The sequence below is a fragment of the Atractosteus spatula genome, chromosome 2 (genome assembly GCF_055471065.1).
Source record: "Atractosteus spatula isolate fAtrSpa1 chromosome 2, fAtrSpa1.hap1, whole genome shotgun sequence".
Classification (NCBI taxonomy): Eukaryota; Metazoa; Chordata; class Actinopteri; order Semionotiformes; family Lepisosteidae; genus Atractosteus; species Atractosteus spatula.
The window spans coordinates 69927057-69944330 of NC_142707.1; the positions used below are offsets into that span (position 1 = coordinate 69927057).

General features: G+C 42.8%; 1 protein-coding gene across 1 annotated transcript in view; it reads right to left on the reverse strand.

The window, feature by feature from the left end:
- Window positions 1–17274, reverse strand: part of mdn1 (midasin AAA ATPase 1) — an 81758-nt gene that overhangs the window by 44615 nt on the left and 19869 nt on the right. The window contains exons 18-42 of the mRNA XM_088906114.1: window positions 16819–16963; window positions 15263–15359; window positions 14947–15060; window positions 14702–14849; window positions 13046–13153; window positions 12783–12934; window positions 11630–11808; window positions 10857–11065; window positions 10326–10472; window positions 10106–10247; window positions 9676–9810; window positions 8386–8524; window positions 7582–7720; window positions 6991–7121; window positions 6427–6565; window positions 6072–6201; window positions 5594–5833; window positions 5094–5291; window positions 4776–4984; window positions 4418–4540; window positions 3939–4136; window positions 3331–3438; window positions 2248–2436; window positions 709–798; window positions 138–410 (exon numbers count right to left, since the gene is read on the reverse strand). Coding sequence (XP_088762240.1) covers window positions 138–410; window positions 709–798; window positions 2248–2436; window positions 3331–3438; window positions 3939–4136; window positions 4418–4540; window positions 4776–4984; window positions 5094–5291; window positions 5594–5833; window positions 6072–6201; window positions 6427–6565; window positions 6991–7121; window positions 7582–7720; window positions 8386–8524; window positions 9676–9810; window positions 10106–10247; window positions 10326–10472; window positions 10857–11065; window positions 11630–11808; window positions 12783–12934; window positions 13046–13153; window positions 14702–14849; window positions 14947–15060; window positions 15263–15359; window positions 16819–16963 — 3882 coding nt within the window. The remainder of the gene's footprint in view (window positions 1–137; window positions 411–708; window positions 799–2247; window positions 2437–3330; window positions 3439–3938; window positions 4137–4417; window positions 4541–4775; window positions 4985–5093; window positions 5292–5593; window positions 5834–6071; window positions 6202–6426; window positions 6566–6990; window positions 7122–7581; window positions 7721–8385; window positions 8525–9675; window positions 9811–10105; window positions 10248–10325; window positions 10473–10856; window positions 11066–11629; window positions 11809–12782; window positions 12935–13045; window positions 13154–14701; window positions 14850–14946; window positions 15061–15262; window positions 15360–16818; window positions 16964–17274) is intronic.

A 17274-nucleotide genomic window follows, 5' to 3' on the forward strand; every position in this document is an offset into this window, starting at 1 on the left:
TGAAACAGAGCCTGGACTGCGGACAAAGTGAACAGATCTGCTCAAAGATGTGTAAAGCAAATTGCTCAGCATTCAGAAACAAGGCAGAATTGATCGTGCGGAAACTCTTTTTATTTCTTCTTATGCATAAACATTACCTGCTCGAATCCACCCAGCAGCTCTGTGGTGTCCATGGCGCTGTTCATCGCCATGACTCTCAGCTTGTGACCGGCCAGCAGTGAGAGCAGATGGACCAGGCTGGTCTTCCCGCTGCCTGCTGGGCCCACCAGGATGGCCATCCAGCCCACCTCCACGCACTTCATCAGAGACTCCAGCCGCCGAAGGGCCTGGTGCAGGATGGACAGGGGCAGCTCCTGGCGCGGGGAGCCGCCGCCACCGCCGCCGCCGCGGGAGAGGACGGAATGGCCAACCTGAACACGGAACGGCAACGGGAAAGAGGAGACAAGATGGCCGAGAGGTTTTTTCGAGGGCCTACGGCAGACGCGCATGAAAAGCTTTCACATGTATTCCACTGAAATATGAAAAACAAAATCAGTGCGCTGGAGAATTTAGAACTTCAAAACAAAGACAATTTAAAAAAAAATCAATACTGTAAAGTGTTTTCTCACATTCTTTTAAAAGATCGAAAAGTAACTACTGAATCAAGATGTGTCCCGAAGGGATGTGAATCCAACACCAGAAAGATGAAATTTGAGAAGTCTGACTCACCTGAAGACTGAGAGGAGTTAGGTGAAACTGCAGAGAGCCAGTGTACGGCACATAGTCTTCACCAAAAACATTCCTGAATACAGACAGGACCTAAAACACATTTACTTTATGAGCAGAAGTTTCCACAACAAAAAAACATTGATAAATTTCACAGCTCCTTTATCAGTGACAAACTCATAAAGACTTTACAGCAGTTTGCATTTACACGACTTGAAAAATGTTAACAGATAAGCACACTCACTGCACACAAGTGAGGTTAAATTCACTCTTAAGCTTTATGTCTATGTTTGCTTGGGAAAATCAACTATTACTACAACTGTTAAGAGCAGCTTTCAGAAACAAAGGCCAATTCACATTATTGCAATCAGTACTAACAACCAACATTGCCCCCATGCTTCAGAAGTGGAAGTATTTATGATTGTTTGCTGTAGTTTGTATTCAGTTGTTCTTTTGTAACATTCATTTTTCCAGTATAATAGGAGTTTCTGAGACTTCTCAGTACTAACCATGGAAATGACGAGGTATGAGGTTTGTATGAAAGCTTCACAGCTCAGTCCACAATTCCTTACTAATAGGAGTGTCACAGCATTGCACGCCCTCAGGTTACTCAAATTCTATACTCTTTGCAAAATAACATTAATTGTGAGAGACCGAGAATAACACCAAAACGACCACTATGCAAGACCAAAGATGAGAAAAGGTAAATAGGAAGAAATCTTTCACAAGGAATATGCAACTGAAAATAAACATTCCCTTGAAAAATGAATTCAAATATGAATTTGTCCTGAGGGGCCAGTTGATTGCACACGGGGCTGATTGTTACCCTGCAGGAACCCATGGACTGAGGGGGACAGGTTTCGCAGACGTCTGCTCTTTATTGTGCATCACTTAGAACTGACAGAAAAATGCAAAAACCCATCATGGCACCCTGGTGCCTTAACACAGTAGCCAAAACATAAGCCCAACAGCCTTGTAAACACAAATGGCCGCTGTGCGCCAACAAAACACCGATGTCTGTACCTGCAGGATACACAGGAGACTTTCAGCGGCTGAGGAAATGTTGTAGATACTACACCAAATATCGAACAGACAATTTGTACATGTACACTTAGATAACACATGGATGCAACAAAAAATAAACCAAAATTAAGGCTTACTAATAAAAGCCTGGAATTTGCGACAATTATGGTTCACAACGCTTATGATGGAATGAATGAAAAAATGCTAATTGGAGATATTAACTTTAAAATGCCTTCACCTTCATTTTCCCCCAAAAATCCTTGAATGAAGCACCTTCTGGAAAATGTCTGCCCTGTCTTTCTCACACCTGAAGAAGGCTTCAGACCCGAAACGTTCCGTTTTCTCTCTTCTCTTTTCAGCAGGGAATAAACCTACTACTTGTTCCTTTGCAGCCTACGCATGCTGACACAGCCGCCCACCTGAACTAGCTTCTGGAAAACACCCGTGTCTTAAAGGTCACAGACACAATCAAAAACTTGTTGTTTTTTTCCCCATTACGATCACCAAGTCCGGTGTTACCTGAGCCCTGTCTGCCTCGGTCCTCATCCGGTCGGCGTACACCAGCCCGACGTGCTTCCCTGGGTCCCAGAAGCCCGGCGACTGATCGGCCTGCATCAGCTGGCACCAGCGGGACAGGTCCCGGAGGTTGAACTCCCAGGGGCCTCCTCTCTGGCCCCATTTTCTCTCAACAGACACTTCCCGAACCAGCTGGAAAACGACGAGAACAGCCTGTTGAAATCGCTTACTTCCCCTGGCACAAAAAGTCAAACTATCCAAACGGTATTTATGAGTTTCTAAAAAAAAATGCACAAATGCTGTTAATTGCCATTTTTTGTGAGAGCTCGTCACCTACAGAGTTACCACAGAGCAAGCGTAACAACCAGCTAACCAGCTGTACCAGATAACCGTACAGTCACAGTGCACAGCTAGCAGGCTTTCTTATAGCTTACTTCTTTAGTGGTAAGCCTTTGTCTACCATCACTAATGATAACCCAATTAAACTGTTTTATAATTACCCCCACAGTGCAATAATGTAAAACTTATACTCGTACAGTACCTGTGTGATGCTGACTTTATTGCTCTGGGAGTTAACAACATATGGTCATCACTGGAGTAAGGCAGGCATGCCCACTTCGGAGCACCAAAAAGTAGCAATGATAAAAATGGTTCCGTCAGAGATTGCTAAAACCATCAACTCTGCTCTGCCACAAGAGTTCAAGTACCCCTTGTGACTGGTAAGGTCGGCTGTTCCCTGAGCATCTTTAAAGGTCAGTGCTCCAAGTGGATCTATTCGGGGAACATTTTGGTCTTCTATGAGCCAACAGCTTAATATTTCCATTTGTTAATGGCCTACAATCTGCATGCCAGGGCACATCAGCAGCAGTGCGTGGTGATGGCATGTCCTCGCTTGGCTCAGGGGAAGCGATCAATACTGCACAGGAAGGGGAGGCGGGACATTCCCACGCTGCACTGCTCTCAGCACAAACCAGCAGCGGGGAAGCCATTTCCAAATCCTTCTTCAACCCCTGCTCATCAAATCCCGCTTCTGGAAAAAACGGGCGTACAAAGAAAAAAGAAATGCGATTTGCCTCGCATTCTTACCTGACTGTTGAACTGCACGATTTTGGAAATGATGTGGTGGTCTATGGCAGGAAAGACAAACTGCCCGATCAATTCCATGTCTTCATCTGAAAGGTGGTCCACATATACCTGAACACATGAAGCACTAGAGATGATCTGCCTGAACCCAAAATGCAATCGAGGTGCATCATACATCTGTGCATTCATCCACTATCATCCTGTTATTCCCAGTAAACATATTCCGGGAGCACAGGGCAGGAAAGGCAGGACTGCACAAGTTCATCCCAGGGTACACACATGCACACAGGAGGACAGGGCAGAGATTCCAGGCAACTTTTCGAAGAAGGAAGGAAAACAGAGGAGCATCTATAATCACTCCCTTTTTGGATCAAGTCACTCAAATGGCAGTGGTAAAAGCTGCTGACCTTGAAGGGTTTAAAATGGTGCTATTGTTATATATACTTCCAATTGAAAGAATTAGCGAGAATGATGATTTCTCCACAACGTCGTTAGAAAAACAGAAACTATGCTAATGCATCATGCAGCAATATAAAATAAGTTGTGAAAACGCCATTCTGTGACAATCCCCAGAGCTGGAGTATTACTGGAGGAGCAGCAGAGGGACTCACCTGCGTGAACCTGTTGAGGAAGGACTTGGGCAGGCCCTTCCGGCCTCCGCCTTGCGCAAAAGGGTTCTGGCAGCCGAAGATCTTGGTTTTCTCGTGCTGCACTTGGAAGCTCATCCCCAGCTCGGGCACAAAGATCTCTGCTCGATGGTCAAAACAGGCGTTCAGCCCTTCTAACACTGACTGAGAGGCCAGGTTCAGCTGCAGCACAAACAGACAGGAGAATTATCATCTGCTTATTTAGGGAGTCCAGATTCTGGTTAAAATCAGAGCATACACAGTTTGATATGGCCCATATACTATTCTAGCTGACCGGAAGGGAAATGATCCCTGATTTACCTTAACGAATTCACAATTTCCTTTTTAGAAAATGCAACTGGAAACAAACCAGCTTTTTGCAGAAATGAGCATTTCTGAGTCAGTAGAATATTCGTGTGACACTAATAGCGACAGTGTTCTGCTGTGATCTTTCCCTTCGGTACCTCATCCAGTACGATCCAGTGACCAGCCTTCAGTGCTGCCAGTAGAGGGCCATCACGCCAAGCAAACTCTCCTCCCTTTCCCCCTTCCACAGGCAGGTCTGTCCCGAACAGGTCCGTCACGTCCTGCAGCCAAAAAAACAACGGCCCATAGCTTCTCATCTAACTGTAAACATGATATTCTAATGGGTTCTGACAAAGTCAGGGCTACAGCTAATTCGGAAATACAAAGTTTAAAATAAGAAATCACATCCTTACATTATTGTGAAACATTACACCCACCACCACCCCCTGGATCTACATTTCGGCTTAACTGTTTATCCTAAAAAACAGAGCTAAGAGTTAAGAGACGGTATCTTACAGTTTGCTCCGATAAGTTGATTCTAATGAGATGGTTCCCAGAAGCCTTTGCTAGAGCCGCCACCAAGCTTGTTTTGCCAACCCCTGGCGATCCCTCCAGCAGGACAGGCCTGTTGAGCTTCAGCGCTCTCAGAACCCGTTGCGCGTTCACTGCAGTGGTTCCCGCAGCTAGAGCGTAATCCTCCGGAGAGCCAGCGTCACGCAGCGGGCCTGTTAAAATAAGAGCCGGACAAAACGGCGGCCATCTTTAAATACACCCCTTCAAATGGTCACAGGATGCTGTATGTATGTGCTCTGGAGAGAGAGAAGAAAAAATCACCCTTAGCAATGTAAAACGGATGGATCCCAAAACAATTCTCTCCCCACAGAGGTTTTCTTGCCGAAGTGGTCTCATAAATTTGGAGCGCACTTATTCTTTCTTCGTTCAGGGACATAGATCTGAGCAGCTTCTTGTGAAGAAAATCCAGACATGCTCTCCGAACCACAAAAGCACTTTCTGCTGCAGGGGATGTTGTGCCTGGAACACAAAGGGTGTGAAAACTGACAGATCAGCAACTATATAGGATTATCAGAGAATGAACTAACAGGAAAAAAAGAGCCCAACAGTAACGCAAAATAATAAATCGTTCATAATTATATTAATTGACTTAACTGCTGTTGTTTTTTAATTCTGAATTTACATCTGTAGGACAACTTTCAACAAATTTCTATCTAAAATGACTCTGGAAATGATGTTTCATACTGGTGTTTGAATGGGAAAGGTTTTCTCTCAGTCTAGCAGAGTCAAGAGTTCAAGGTCTCTTTGTGCTTGGGATTTACCTGAACCAATTCCATCAATGTACACAAGACAAGCTGCATGCACAAACGCAGTCACTGGATCCACTTTCAGGTCCCAGTCTGCGTCCGTCAGCCTGGGCTGTGCGCCGGTCTTTTCAGACACCAGGTTCATGAAGTTCACCCACGACAGCACGTCGCGCACGCTTAGGATACAGCGCCGTGCAAATTCCTGGCGGGTCAGCCAGTCTATGAAGTCTAGCATAAGCTCTGCAATGTCTCTCCCTGGAACAAAAACAAACAAATGTCTCTTTCACTGCTTTCAATTTTTTTTACCAAGAAAAAACATTGAGCTGCTTTTCTCTATTTCTAGCTCTGAATCTTCAAAAAACAAAAAGCCTCATGAAAGATGCCCCAATTAGAGGCTTAAATTATTCACTCATTAGTTTAACTTTATGTAGTTAATGTTTTTTTGGGGGAGTTGGGGTTTAGATTTACATCTTTTGCTAGATGAATGACTAACCTTGATGATTGATATGATCCAGAGAAAGTTCAGACCTCAAGTTGTGTTGAATGATCTGGACCAAATCACTCCGACTGTTGCTTTGTGGGCACCAAATTTCTGTGAACCTGTTCCTTAGAGCTGGGGAGAGCTGAAAATACACAACATTTTGATTATAACAGTTACCTTTAGCTACACATCCGAGTGAGAAAGTGTAAGACTACATTCTAACATACCTATGGCACATGCCCATATGATCACATGTCATGAGAAGGAACCTGGTAAAGATTTCTACCTCATCTGTTTACACAGTGTTATATCATTGTCTAAACTCTTCAGGTCTCTAGAGGTTTAAACACCTAGAAATAAGTCTTACCTCTTTTTTACCGAAGTCTCCCCCTGGGTTCATGGTTGCTAAGAGACGGAACTTCTTGCCCGCTGTAATCAGCTCCACGTCATCATCGTCTCCACTGCCTTTCTCAGCCAGGACCAGAGTCTTCTCAGTCTCCAGCACACTGAGGAACATTCAACACAATGCGAGTCGGGAAATGTTTTCTGCGTTTGCAAAACATGGCTATTGTGGCTTGTTAGCCCTGTTCTGGGTGTTAAAAATGTTAAGACCCGTCTAAAAGCAAACATCTAAAACTTCTGAATAAAAACGATTCAGTACTTGCGAGTTTGTAACCTTCGGAACATCAGCCAAATCAACTACTGCACAAAACAAACATGCCAATTCATGACTCATTTGTTTCATACTATTTTAAAACCAGGATCTGATTGGCTGGCCAGCAATTTGAAATCTCAAGAGATTCATTCTCACCAATTTACAGACAGAAAATACATTTTAGACCTATTTGTTGAATTGCACAAAATGATATGAACACAATGACAAAATCTGTACAGAAACAATAATGAAAAATGGAGTCGTGTTTTCTCTTACCTGTTGAGTCTCTCTAGTACGGAGTCGTCTGCCAATGAAATCTCATCCAGGAGAAACACGCCGTCCTCCTTCATCGCCAGTACAAGGGGGCCGTCGTGCCACTCAAACAGTCGTGTACCTTCCCCATCACCCTGCGTTACACCACATGTTTTAATGAAAATTACCATTAACAGGTCCTGAATGAATTCACTTGAGCCTGGAACAACTGTTCATGGTTAGGACAATGATCAAGTGGAATGAATCTGACCACGTACTGAGAAAATACTCTCATTTCAGATACATCAAGCATCTAGTTGACTCCAACACCATTTACAACTTGCCATTTTATAAGGCGCATAGGATTTTTTTTAAAATTCCATATAGATCCATTCACCTGGAGCAAATTGGTAAAGCAGCAATCTGAATGCTAAAGATGGGCAACACTAGCTCTTTCAGATCACTGCTTAAATATTTCTTTTAACAATAAGAACAGCACCCAAGGTAATTAAAAACTACAACAAACATTTATAAGCACAGAAATATCTTCTGCCTATGATGCTGCTTTACCACTAGTGCCATGAATGCTTGTGGAAGCGGTCTGCTGACAGGTACCTCCTCTTTGCTTGTGTGTCTAACGGGTCTGAGGCCCCCCAGGAAGTCTGATGTCTCCATGTGCAGGTGACAATTCACGGAGAAGAACTTCTGTCCTGCCAGAGCTGCAAACAGCTGGCAAATAGTGGTCTTACCACACCTGTTGAATAAAACATCTATTACAACACCTGTTACGGTTTCCTGAACCCGACACAATTCTGACCTAACTTACTTCACTCTCATGCTTCAATGTACTCAGTAACTTACTTCAGAAATAAAATCATGACATTGTGCAAATCAAACCGCAAATACAAGTAAACCCGAAAACCCACAACATTGTTCACTGAAGCCATCCATCCATCCATTTTCTAACTGCTTCTTCTAATCCAGGGTCACAGGGGAGCTGGAGCCCATCCCAGCAAGCAACAAGTGCAAGGCAGGGTGCACCCTGGCCAGGGCGCTAGTCCATCACAGCACACACACACTTTAAGTGTCCCAGAAGCCAATTAACCAACCAGAATGTCTTTGGACTGTGGGAAGAAAATGGAGCTCCCAGAGAAAACCCATACGGACACGGAGAGAACATGCAAACTCCACACAGACAGCACCCCTGGTCTGGAATTAAGCTCAGGTCCCCAGCACTGCAAGGCAGAAATGCTACAAAAACCACTGTGTGCCTGTGCTGCCCCACTGAATACACGATGACCTAAATTTCATTTTATTAATACTTTTTTTTTTAATTATAATATTTACGGGTTGACTAATTAGCATGACAAGACTAGTAAAACGGGAAATGAAGTTGCAGTGAGAGGTCAGAGGTCATACCCAGTGTCCCCAACGAGGAGGACCGGCTCCCCAAATCTCAGGGCCCGTCCAGCCAGAACGGCCAGCCTGCGCATCCCCTGAGTCCAGACGACATGGCGGAACTCCTCCGGCAGGTCAGCCACGTTCAGCGCACCGTTACCTGTTGAGGAAAACTTTCAAGTCTCGAACTCACAGAACTCGCTGTCCGATTTAAAACAAATCTTCGTGTTTTCTGGGCTTCAAAAGCTAGGTTGCATGGAGTAAAGCCAAAAGCGTAAGTCGAGAAACATTTGGTTCAAATGACCTTTTTAAAATTTGTATTTAAGAGCAGATATGCAGCCTGTAATAAAAGCTGAACTTCCTAAATTAAACCAGTTCAATGACTTGTCAGATAATCCAGATTAACTACACTCAGCTGCAGACTGTCTGTGCTTAACACTTGTATTCCGTATTCAAGTTATTTGATATATTTTAATCATGTTCAAAAAACACTGAAGGGAAATGACATCGAGGCAGAGAAGATTTAAAAAAAATCTGTTTTTTTTTGCATCATTTGTATTTTGGACTTAAAAAAGGATAACAGAAGGATTAATTGGAAGAAATGCGTTTAATCCTTCTTAAATACTAGAAAAAATTAGATCAATAACTTATTCTGATTGTTACACAGTTATAGATCCCTTATATTTTGGACATTTTTGCATTTCTGCTTTGTCCATGAATGAAGACAGATAAGTTTCACGTTCTGTCATTTTGGTTAGTTTGTTGTCTGAAAAGAAAAAGTTTTAATTACAGAGCTTTCAAAACCAAGGATGACTTGGGAATGACTGTACTTCGGTGTTCACATGGCAGAGATGTTTTGAAAAAACAGTGTTCTGAGGCAGGTCAAGCAGCAGTAGCACAGACATAAAACCAGGCTTGCTAACCCAGACTTCATAAGACCTCCTTGTAAGAAAAGACAAGACAAGTGCAAAATAAAGGGTGCCTGAAGCTGTGTGGACTTTAAATACTATAGTCTGTCTCTGAAGAGCTCACCGGCAATGCTAAATCAGTTCTGTTCCCTTAAATTCACCTCCAGTCAGAATCTTACATAACGTTCACAGACAAACAAAGCCAGACTGAACTTGTCGTTTCTCACTGTCGCAAGAGACTGGTGCTCTGGCGTATGTTTTTCAATGGAAAAATTCACCGCTTACAGGACCAGTACCGGATTAAGCACAGACATGGCAAACATCACTTTTACACAGTAACGAAACGGAAAAGTTTTCCGGTGTGCTGCTGACCTGCTTTGTCCTCACTTCCCCACTTACTTACCGAACTGTCTTGCCACGCCCTCCTCCGAGAAAAGAGCTTCTGGGTTCACCTTCTTTTTGAAATGCTTCTCCAGGATGGCCTGGATGGTCTTCGCTTCTTCAGGTTTCCTGACGCGGCCTGCCAGCAGCATAAAACCTGACAAAAGGAGATTTCAGTCAAGTGACAGGGCGGTGGGGGCTGCTCTGTGAACTTCATCCATTTCCACAGTTTACTTTCAGAAGGACCATGGGCGATCATAACAAAAATGGCACAAGAGGAAAATATGATGTCTTTGAGAAAATGTTCTTTTCTTAAATGAAGAACCAACAGAGTTGAGACCCTGTCCATTGACTCATTTTACTTAGCTAAGCTTAACTTTAAAACTTTATGCAGGGTGGGACAACATCCACCACAACACTGCGGTGTACGTTTTAAGACGATTGCACTGTACCATCGTTAGCCAAATGCTGAAGCCAGTCGTAGGAGCTCTCAGTCTGGTCCTCAAGCCTGTATCGCTCTGCCCACCTGAAGAGGTCTCGCAGGGTGATGAAGCCGTACTTCCCAGCAAACACAGTGGACCCCCTGCGATGGGACTGAAGGAGGAACAAAGTGTTTGGAGAAACGATCTTTCAGACCGGCTGGAGAGGAACTACACCCAGCGCAAGGCTTACCTGGAGCTCCAGCATGACTTTAACCATCCTGATGCAGTAGGAAGGGGGCAAGCTACACCTCTTATGAAGGATGATCTCTAGCTCGGCGCTGGGGAGCTCATCAAAATGCAGCTCAACAAAGCGATTTCTGAAAGCCCTTGACAGCACCTGGAGAGAATGGACAACCCTGTGTGAATCCACCCAATACTGCCAAGTACCCACTGCTATTATGATAATTACACTCAATACCAGCCATTCAGCAACCTGGAAACAGGAAGGATGTTACCTATTGAGAAGTACATTTAACAATATGCCTCTTTTTCTTGTGAATGGAAGCAGTACCCTGACTGACTGAGGAGACTATATTGATGGAGGAGTTTTATTGTGCCTATCTTAAGCACCTCACCACAAATAAGTAACAGATTTGATTCATCAAGACCTTAAACCAATGATTTCCATGTGTTTTCAGTTGATAAATTCCATTAGACACAACTGCCACAATATTGCCCTTTCCGAAGGTCAGGCACTTCATCGGTGTGACAATTAGGATACCTTTCTGCCTCCATAGAGTCCAGGGGGGTTCTGAGTGGCAAACAGCATGAATCTGGGATGTGCTTTCACGACTTCCTGCGTTTCTGCAATGAAGAGCTCGCGGTTGTCGTCCAGCAGTCTGTTCAAGGCCTCCAGGACATCGGTGGGAGCCAGATTCAGCTCGTCCAGTATGATCCAATAACCTTTACGCATAGCGTCAATAAGAACACCTGCAAAAGCAAAGGGACCATTTTGTTTCCCCACACAAAATAAAATTAACATGCTTTCAGACTATGCGTTTTACACATTTAGATTTTTATGCAGGCACTTTTAAGGTTATGGATCAGTTATGTACACCCACTGCACATTTTGCTGGTACCTTAAGATTACAATTAATCCTTTCCAGCAAATTTCTGAATATGACTGTGTCTGCAACCTACAGTCCCAACTGACCATCTGGAAAACTCTTTCCTTTAGGTCAGATTTTTGTTTGTTCATTTTAGGAAGACATTTCTGTTGTTCAGCTCTGATGGTGAACACCAGCACATTTTACAATGTGACTATCAAAAGGCAAGACCTGCGGATAACCTTTCAGCAATTAAGCGAATTTTGTGAAAACACGCAAAACAAATGTTATGTTTAAGATTGATTTTCTGTAGCCTGATTTCATGATCATGAGGAAAGAAATCTTAAAGGTGATGTAGTGTTTACAACAGAAAAGAACCTGATGATGGTCACTGAAGATATCTGGGTCTGAAAACCCAAGAGCATGAATGACTGATGAGCACAGCTACCTTCTTTGAATACCAGTTTGCCCCTGGTGTCAGAGGTGTAGCAGCCAATGTACTCCTGTATATCGGTGTGTTCATGGTTGTTGATTCTCACACACTGGTTTCCAGTGGAGGCTGCCAGCCATTTGATCAGACTGGTTTTCCCAACCGAGGTCTCTCCCTGGATGAGCACGGGATGTGTCCTAGAAGAAGAGGCATTAAGAAAAGAGTAGAAAATGTAACATCGGAGGTCTTAGCAGAACTTTCTATCTAAGCTCTAGCAAACACCTCACAGTTTAAGCAGTAGAAAGTTTTCATAGTACTTGTACTAATGTACTTTATACAAAGGCAAGAATATTATTTTTCTTCCTGAATAATCACTCGGTTGTACTATAAGTGAAAGGAGCTTATGATGACCAAGAGCAGCAATGAACACAATAAACATAAGGTTCCCAGCATGTGTGAAACCCAGCAGATGACTCAAAGGACACCCAATGAAGACAAAACCCTATCCAGACATGGGCACCCTCGATATTTTGTGCATATAACAGGAAACCTTTTCATACCTTTGTGTCTCAATCACTCCATTCCAAAAAAAGAAAAATAAGATGAAAGCAACTGTAATTGAGATCTGTAACAAACTTGGGATTCATGTTTCAGCTGCTCCACTGCATGGTACAGCACCAGAAAAAGTGCTTTCTGTGGTTCCCTCAACCACGGTACAAAATGTTCTACTTATTTTCTGCCAAAAAATGTCATTGCCTGCCCAGCAGAAATCTTGTCAGAAAAGAAAACTATGGTATAGAGAATTATCTACAAGCCCTTTCCACCACTCTTATATTTTATTACTCTTTCTAAAAGGAAAAAAAAAAGCCTAGATTGAGTCGAAATGTGCTGAAATATTTTACACTTTATACCTGCTTGCTTTCTTACTAAGGTACCAAAGCAAATTAATATAAAATACCCAGCATTCAATTTGTTAGAGAAAGCAATTTAGCTTTCTCTAGTACTGCGACTAGAGAAAAACTTACAATCACAAAATTTTCAGAGCTTTGTTATTGACAGAAGGATATGATGGAGCATGCAATTTAATTGAATTCTTCATCAACAAGATAATATATAGATACTCATGCCCTTATATGAAAGTAAGTAAAATGTGTGCAGTTCAGTATCCTACCCAGCAGAAACAACTCTGGCCAAATCCCTAAGGTTTAGCTTCACAGTGGCGGTGAGAGTGTAGCTGCTGTCAATCACAAGCTCCATGTCTCCCCTGGAAATCCAATAGCCTTCCACCTGGACACAGTTTTTCTTGGGAGGCTCTGGAATGGGCTGAAAAGAAAATCCGAAAATCCGAAGCCCAGTTAATCATGTGCACAGCGACTCACTATGACCTGTGATGATACGATTGATTGAGAGCCGCTGTTGATTTTTCCCGCCTACCTGTTTCAGACACTTGGTGTTGCCTCCAAGGACGTGCTGACAGATCAGTTTCTGGACGAGGGGATGGGAGGCTCTGTCTAGCTGTGTCAAGAAGCTCAAGCAAAATCCCTGTAAAAAATAAAGGTTCTACATGTTCTGTTTCTTAAATACTCTAAAACCTCTTTAATTCCTTTGGTGTGGGTTGCTTGAATAAGATCACAACGCCAAATACTAATTTCTTATTGTTTTCCATCTAACTGCAATAATAATATTATAATAATACTTCCACTTATATAGCGCTTTTCTGGACACTCCACTCAAAGCGCTTTACAGGTAATGGGCACTCCCCTCCACCACCAGTGTGCAGCCCCACCTGGATGATGTGAGGTCAGCTAAAGTGTGCCAGTACACTCGGCACACATCAGCCATTAGTGGGGAGGAGAACAGAGTGATGAAGCCAGTTCAGGCCAGGAGAAAATTTGGCCAGGATGTTGGGCTAACACCCCTACTCTTTTCGAGAAACACCCTGGGAGTTTTAATGACCACAGAGAGTCAGGACCTCGGTTTTACGTCTCATTCGAAGGATGGTACCTTTTTACAGTATAGCGTCCCCGTCACTATACTGGGGCATTAGGACCCACACAGACTGCAGGGTAAGCACCCCCTACTGGCCCCACTAACAGCTCTTCCAGCAGCAACCTTAGCTTTCTCAGTAGGTCTCCCATCACATTAAACTCAGACATAACAGTCTGAAAATATTCACGAAACAAAACCGAAAGACAGCAACGGAAACAAGTAAAATGTTTTGCTTTCCACCATCATGGGTATTATAAATGTCTGCTACTCTACTATAACTAGTTCTGCCTTTGTTTTTGCAACACTAGATTTGTCATTATTCATAAGGACATGAGAAAGGTACTGAAAGAGAATAGGCCATTTGTCCCATCTTACTCTCAATTCAATATCTCAATGAGTCATAATTGGCTTCTAGTTGTTTCTTAAAGGTGTACAGAGTTTGTCGCTCAACCACCTAGCTGGAAGACCTGCAGTGTTTTCCAATTGTAACTCCATGTGCCTGTTTCACTACTGTGAAGTAGTCCCTTGGGGGTGACCCCACCAATAACCCCTACCTATACTCGCAAGTATGTACGTGGATCACCAAAACCAAAAACACCACGCTCTAAATAATTTCTTATTCATTAAAAGTAAAGAATGGGCACAGTTTGAGTTGATTCATAGTTCACCATTTTTGCTATGAGCTCAAGCATTCCATTTGCTTTTACACTGCTTGTGCATATTGTCTTAACAGGAGGACAGAAGAAACTATTTTATTGCTAACTGAAACATACTCAGTTCAATACCTAACCTTTAAGTTAGAATTTCAGGATACAATGAACCAAAAAAACAAAATGGTCTTAAAGTTGTACTGTGCTGTTTTTTATTTTCCCCCAGCAAGGCCAGATGAACAAAAATAAATGGCAGATGTTATATAGCAGGAAGACTTGCTTATTAGGCAAAATTAAATTATTTTACAAATACTCCAAAGTGTACGCTCTTTCAAGTGTGTGCAATCTGTGTGGAACAAAACACGCGTGAAGCAGTACCCTAACAAAGAACAATGTCATTAACGACAGCAATAGAGAACCTGTCAGGCAGTGGGAAGACACTCCTGCATACCTCGTAGAGAGAGCGTTGAACGCTGTGGCAGGGATTGGAAGCTGCGTATTTCAGAGCTCGGCAGAGGGTCCGCAGGCTGTAATGAGGCCGGTGTCCAGTTCCGTCCACCAGTCGGGAGTTTGCCTCTTTGCGCACAGCCAGATAAAAGCTGATGAAAAAGGAAAAATAATAAACATCCATGGGGGTGCAAGTGAAAACCCTGGGAGGGTATTAATATCAACCCTGAAATGAGGGAGGCTCCCTACCTTATGATTCCACCGAGAGTGGTCTTGTTCACGTTCAAACCCTTCAGGTAATCCAAGACAAGGACGCGCAGATCTGTCTCGTTTTCAAGTTCTTCCACGTACAGCTCTGTGAACCTGTTGGGGGAAATAAAATATTTTACCGGCCACACTTGAGCAGTTAACACAATACAACAACCAAGACGCAGGTGCGTACAGCTTTTCTTACAGATGAATCATCCTTCGTCCTGCAGCTCCACACTATGTAACCAGGGTATAATAACCATTCTAGACAACGACCTGGCATTTTTGTTTTGCTCATTGGCTTTCTTGCACTAACCTGTTCCTTATTCCCGGAGGCAGATTTCTCTTCCCGACATCAGTGGCTGGGTTCATGCAGGCAAACAAGCGGAAGTCCTGGTGCCGAACTAAGGGTTCTAAATAAATAACAATAAAAGGCACACACCATCAGCACACACCATCCGGTGGCTCTGTGACTCAGGATCTGCGCCTGTGGCTGGAAGGCTGCCGGTTCGTATCCCGCGGCCGGCAGAGAAATCGTACTCCCTTGGGTCCCTGAACAAGGCCCTTAACCCCAACTGCTCCAGGGGCACCGTCTAAATGGCTGACCCTCCACTCTGACCCCAAGCTTCTCTCTCCCTAGCTGTGTGTCTCATGGAGAGCAAGCTGGGGTATGCAAAAAGACAAATTCCTAATACAAGAAATTGTATATGGCCAATAAAGTGATCTTATCTTATCCAGACATCCTTCCACACCACATTCATACAAGTGTACAGAAACAGAAAACCAAAAGACGAGACACTTTCGTCACTAACCGCAAGAGGGCGTTTTCAACTTCACAAAGCTGCAGTATGCAGTAGACTTTATAACCACAACTTCTACATATTGTACTTCTAAGTTACAAAATCTCCCAAGCACATTTAATAAAAAATTTAATTTAATAAAAAAATAATACATTTTTAGACATAAATTTGGCGAAGATAAGAGAGACAGTTCTCAATTGTAACAGGTTTAATTGCTGGTTCTTTACAGGTAGCACTTACCACTGTAAGGATCCTATTTACATTTCTCTGAACTGAATACATATACAGTAAAAAGCATAGGTATTGGGACAGCGGAGAGAAATTTGTTATCTTTGTGGTGTACAACTGAAAATAGGAATTCTGAAGCACACATAAATATTGTGACTGCCCATTTCCAGACACGCAAATATCTCCAACGCCTTTGGGCAAGTATTTACCCAGCTGCAAGACACTGACTGAAAACACACTTAATCAGTGGAAACTTCTGAACAGGCCAAGTCAGTCTCCTGATTTGAACTGTATAGAGCTGCATTACACTTACTGAAGAAGAAACTAAAAAGTAAAAAAAACACAAATATGCAACAACTGAAAGTAGCCACACTTAAGGCTTGGCAAAGCTACACAAAGGCGTCGCGCCACGACTTCTCCACCAACCCCGCCAGTCAGGAGGCGATCTGGGAGTTTGTCTCCAATCAGGGTGCAATTTACTAACTGGGATCAGAGAAACTGATTTGATTTCAGTTAACTAGTAAAGCAAAACTAACTTAGCAAGGATCCTAATGAAAAGAGCAGACATCCAAAGAAAACACTTCCACAAACACAGTAATCTTTTAACAATTACTTATGCTTAATTAGGCTGACTTATCTGTAACTAAGTGCTTGCTTATCCCTGTTAACGCCTGGACGCGTTTCATCATTTCACAATAATCTGACACTCATCCACTTGACTACATGATTCAATCATGCAGCACTGAGCGCTGAGGCTGAAGAGGTTATCAGCTGGTTTTGGGACAGTAGGTCAAGTTCCACCACTTTATTTCAGGCACCCGGTGACGAAGAGTACAGGACCTACCTGTGTCTCCCCTGTCCAGGAGCACCAAAGATCCTGCAGTTCCTTCCAGTAAGCCACTCAAACACTCCAGGGTCTCAGCTGCTGCTAAATTAATCTCATCCAACAGGATCCACTCGCCTTTTTTAACAGCTTGTGCTAAGGTACCCTAAAAGAAACAAAAATATCTAAAACCAAGATCCTTAGTTTTCTTTTTAATAATTTAATAATAATTTAATAATAATTTTATTATCCAATATTTTAGGCTTCTGTGCAGTTATGTAATGATTAGACAGGATAATCAACATATTTTATATTCACTGATTAAATTCTCTACATAAAAAATAAGAAACTGAAAAGTAAAAGCTTCTAAGAATGATTTTGTGTTGAAACAATTGGTAAAAAATGCCTAGAAAGACTATACTATCATTAGTACATTTAATCATGAAGATTAAATTATTCCTATTTCAATTCAAAAGT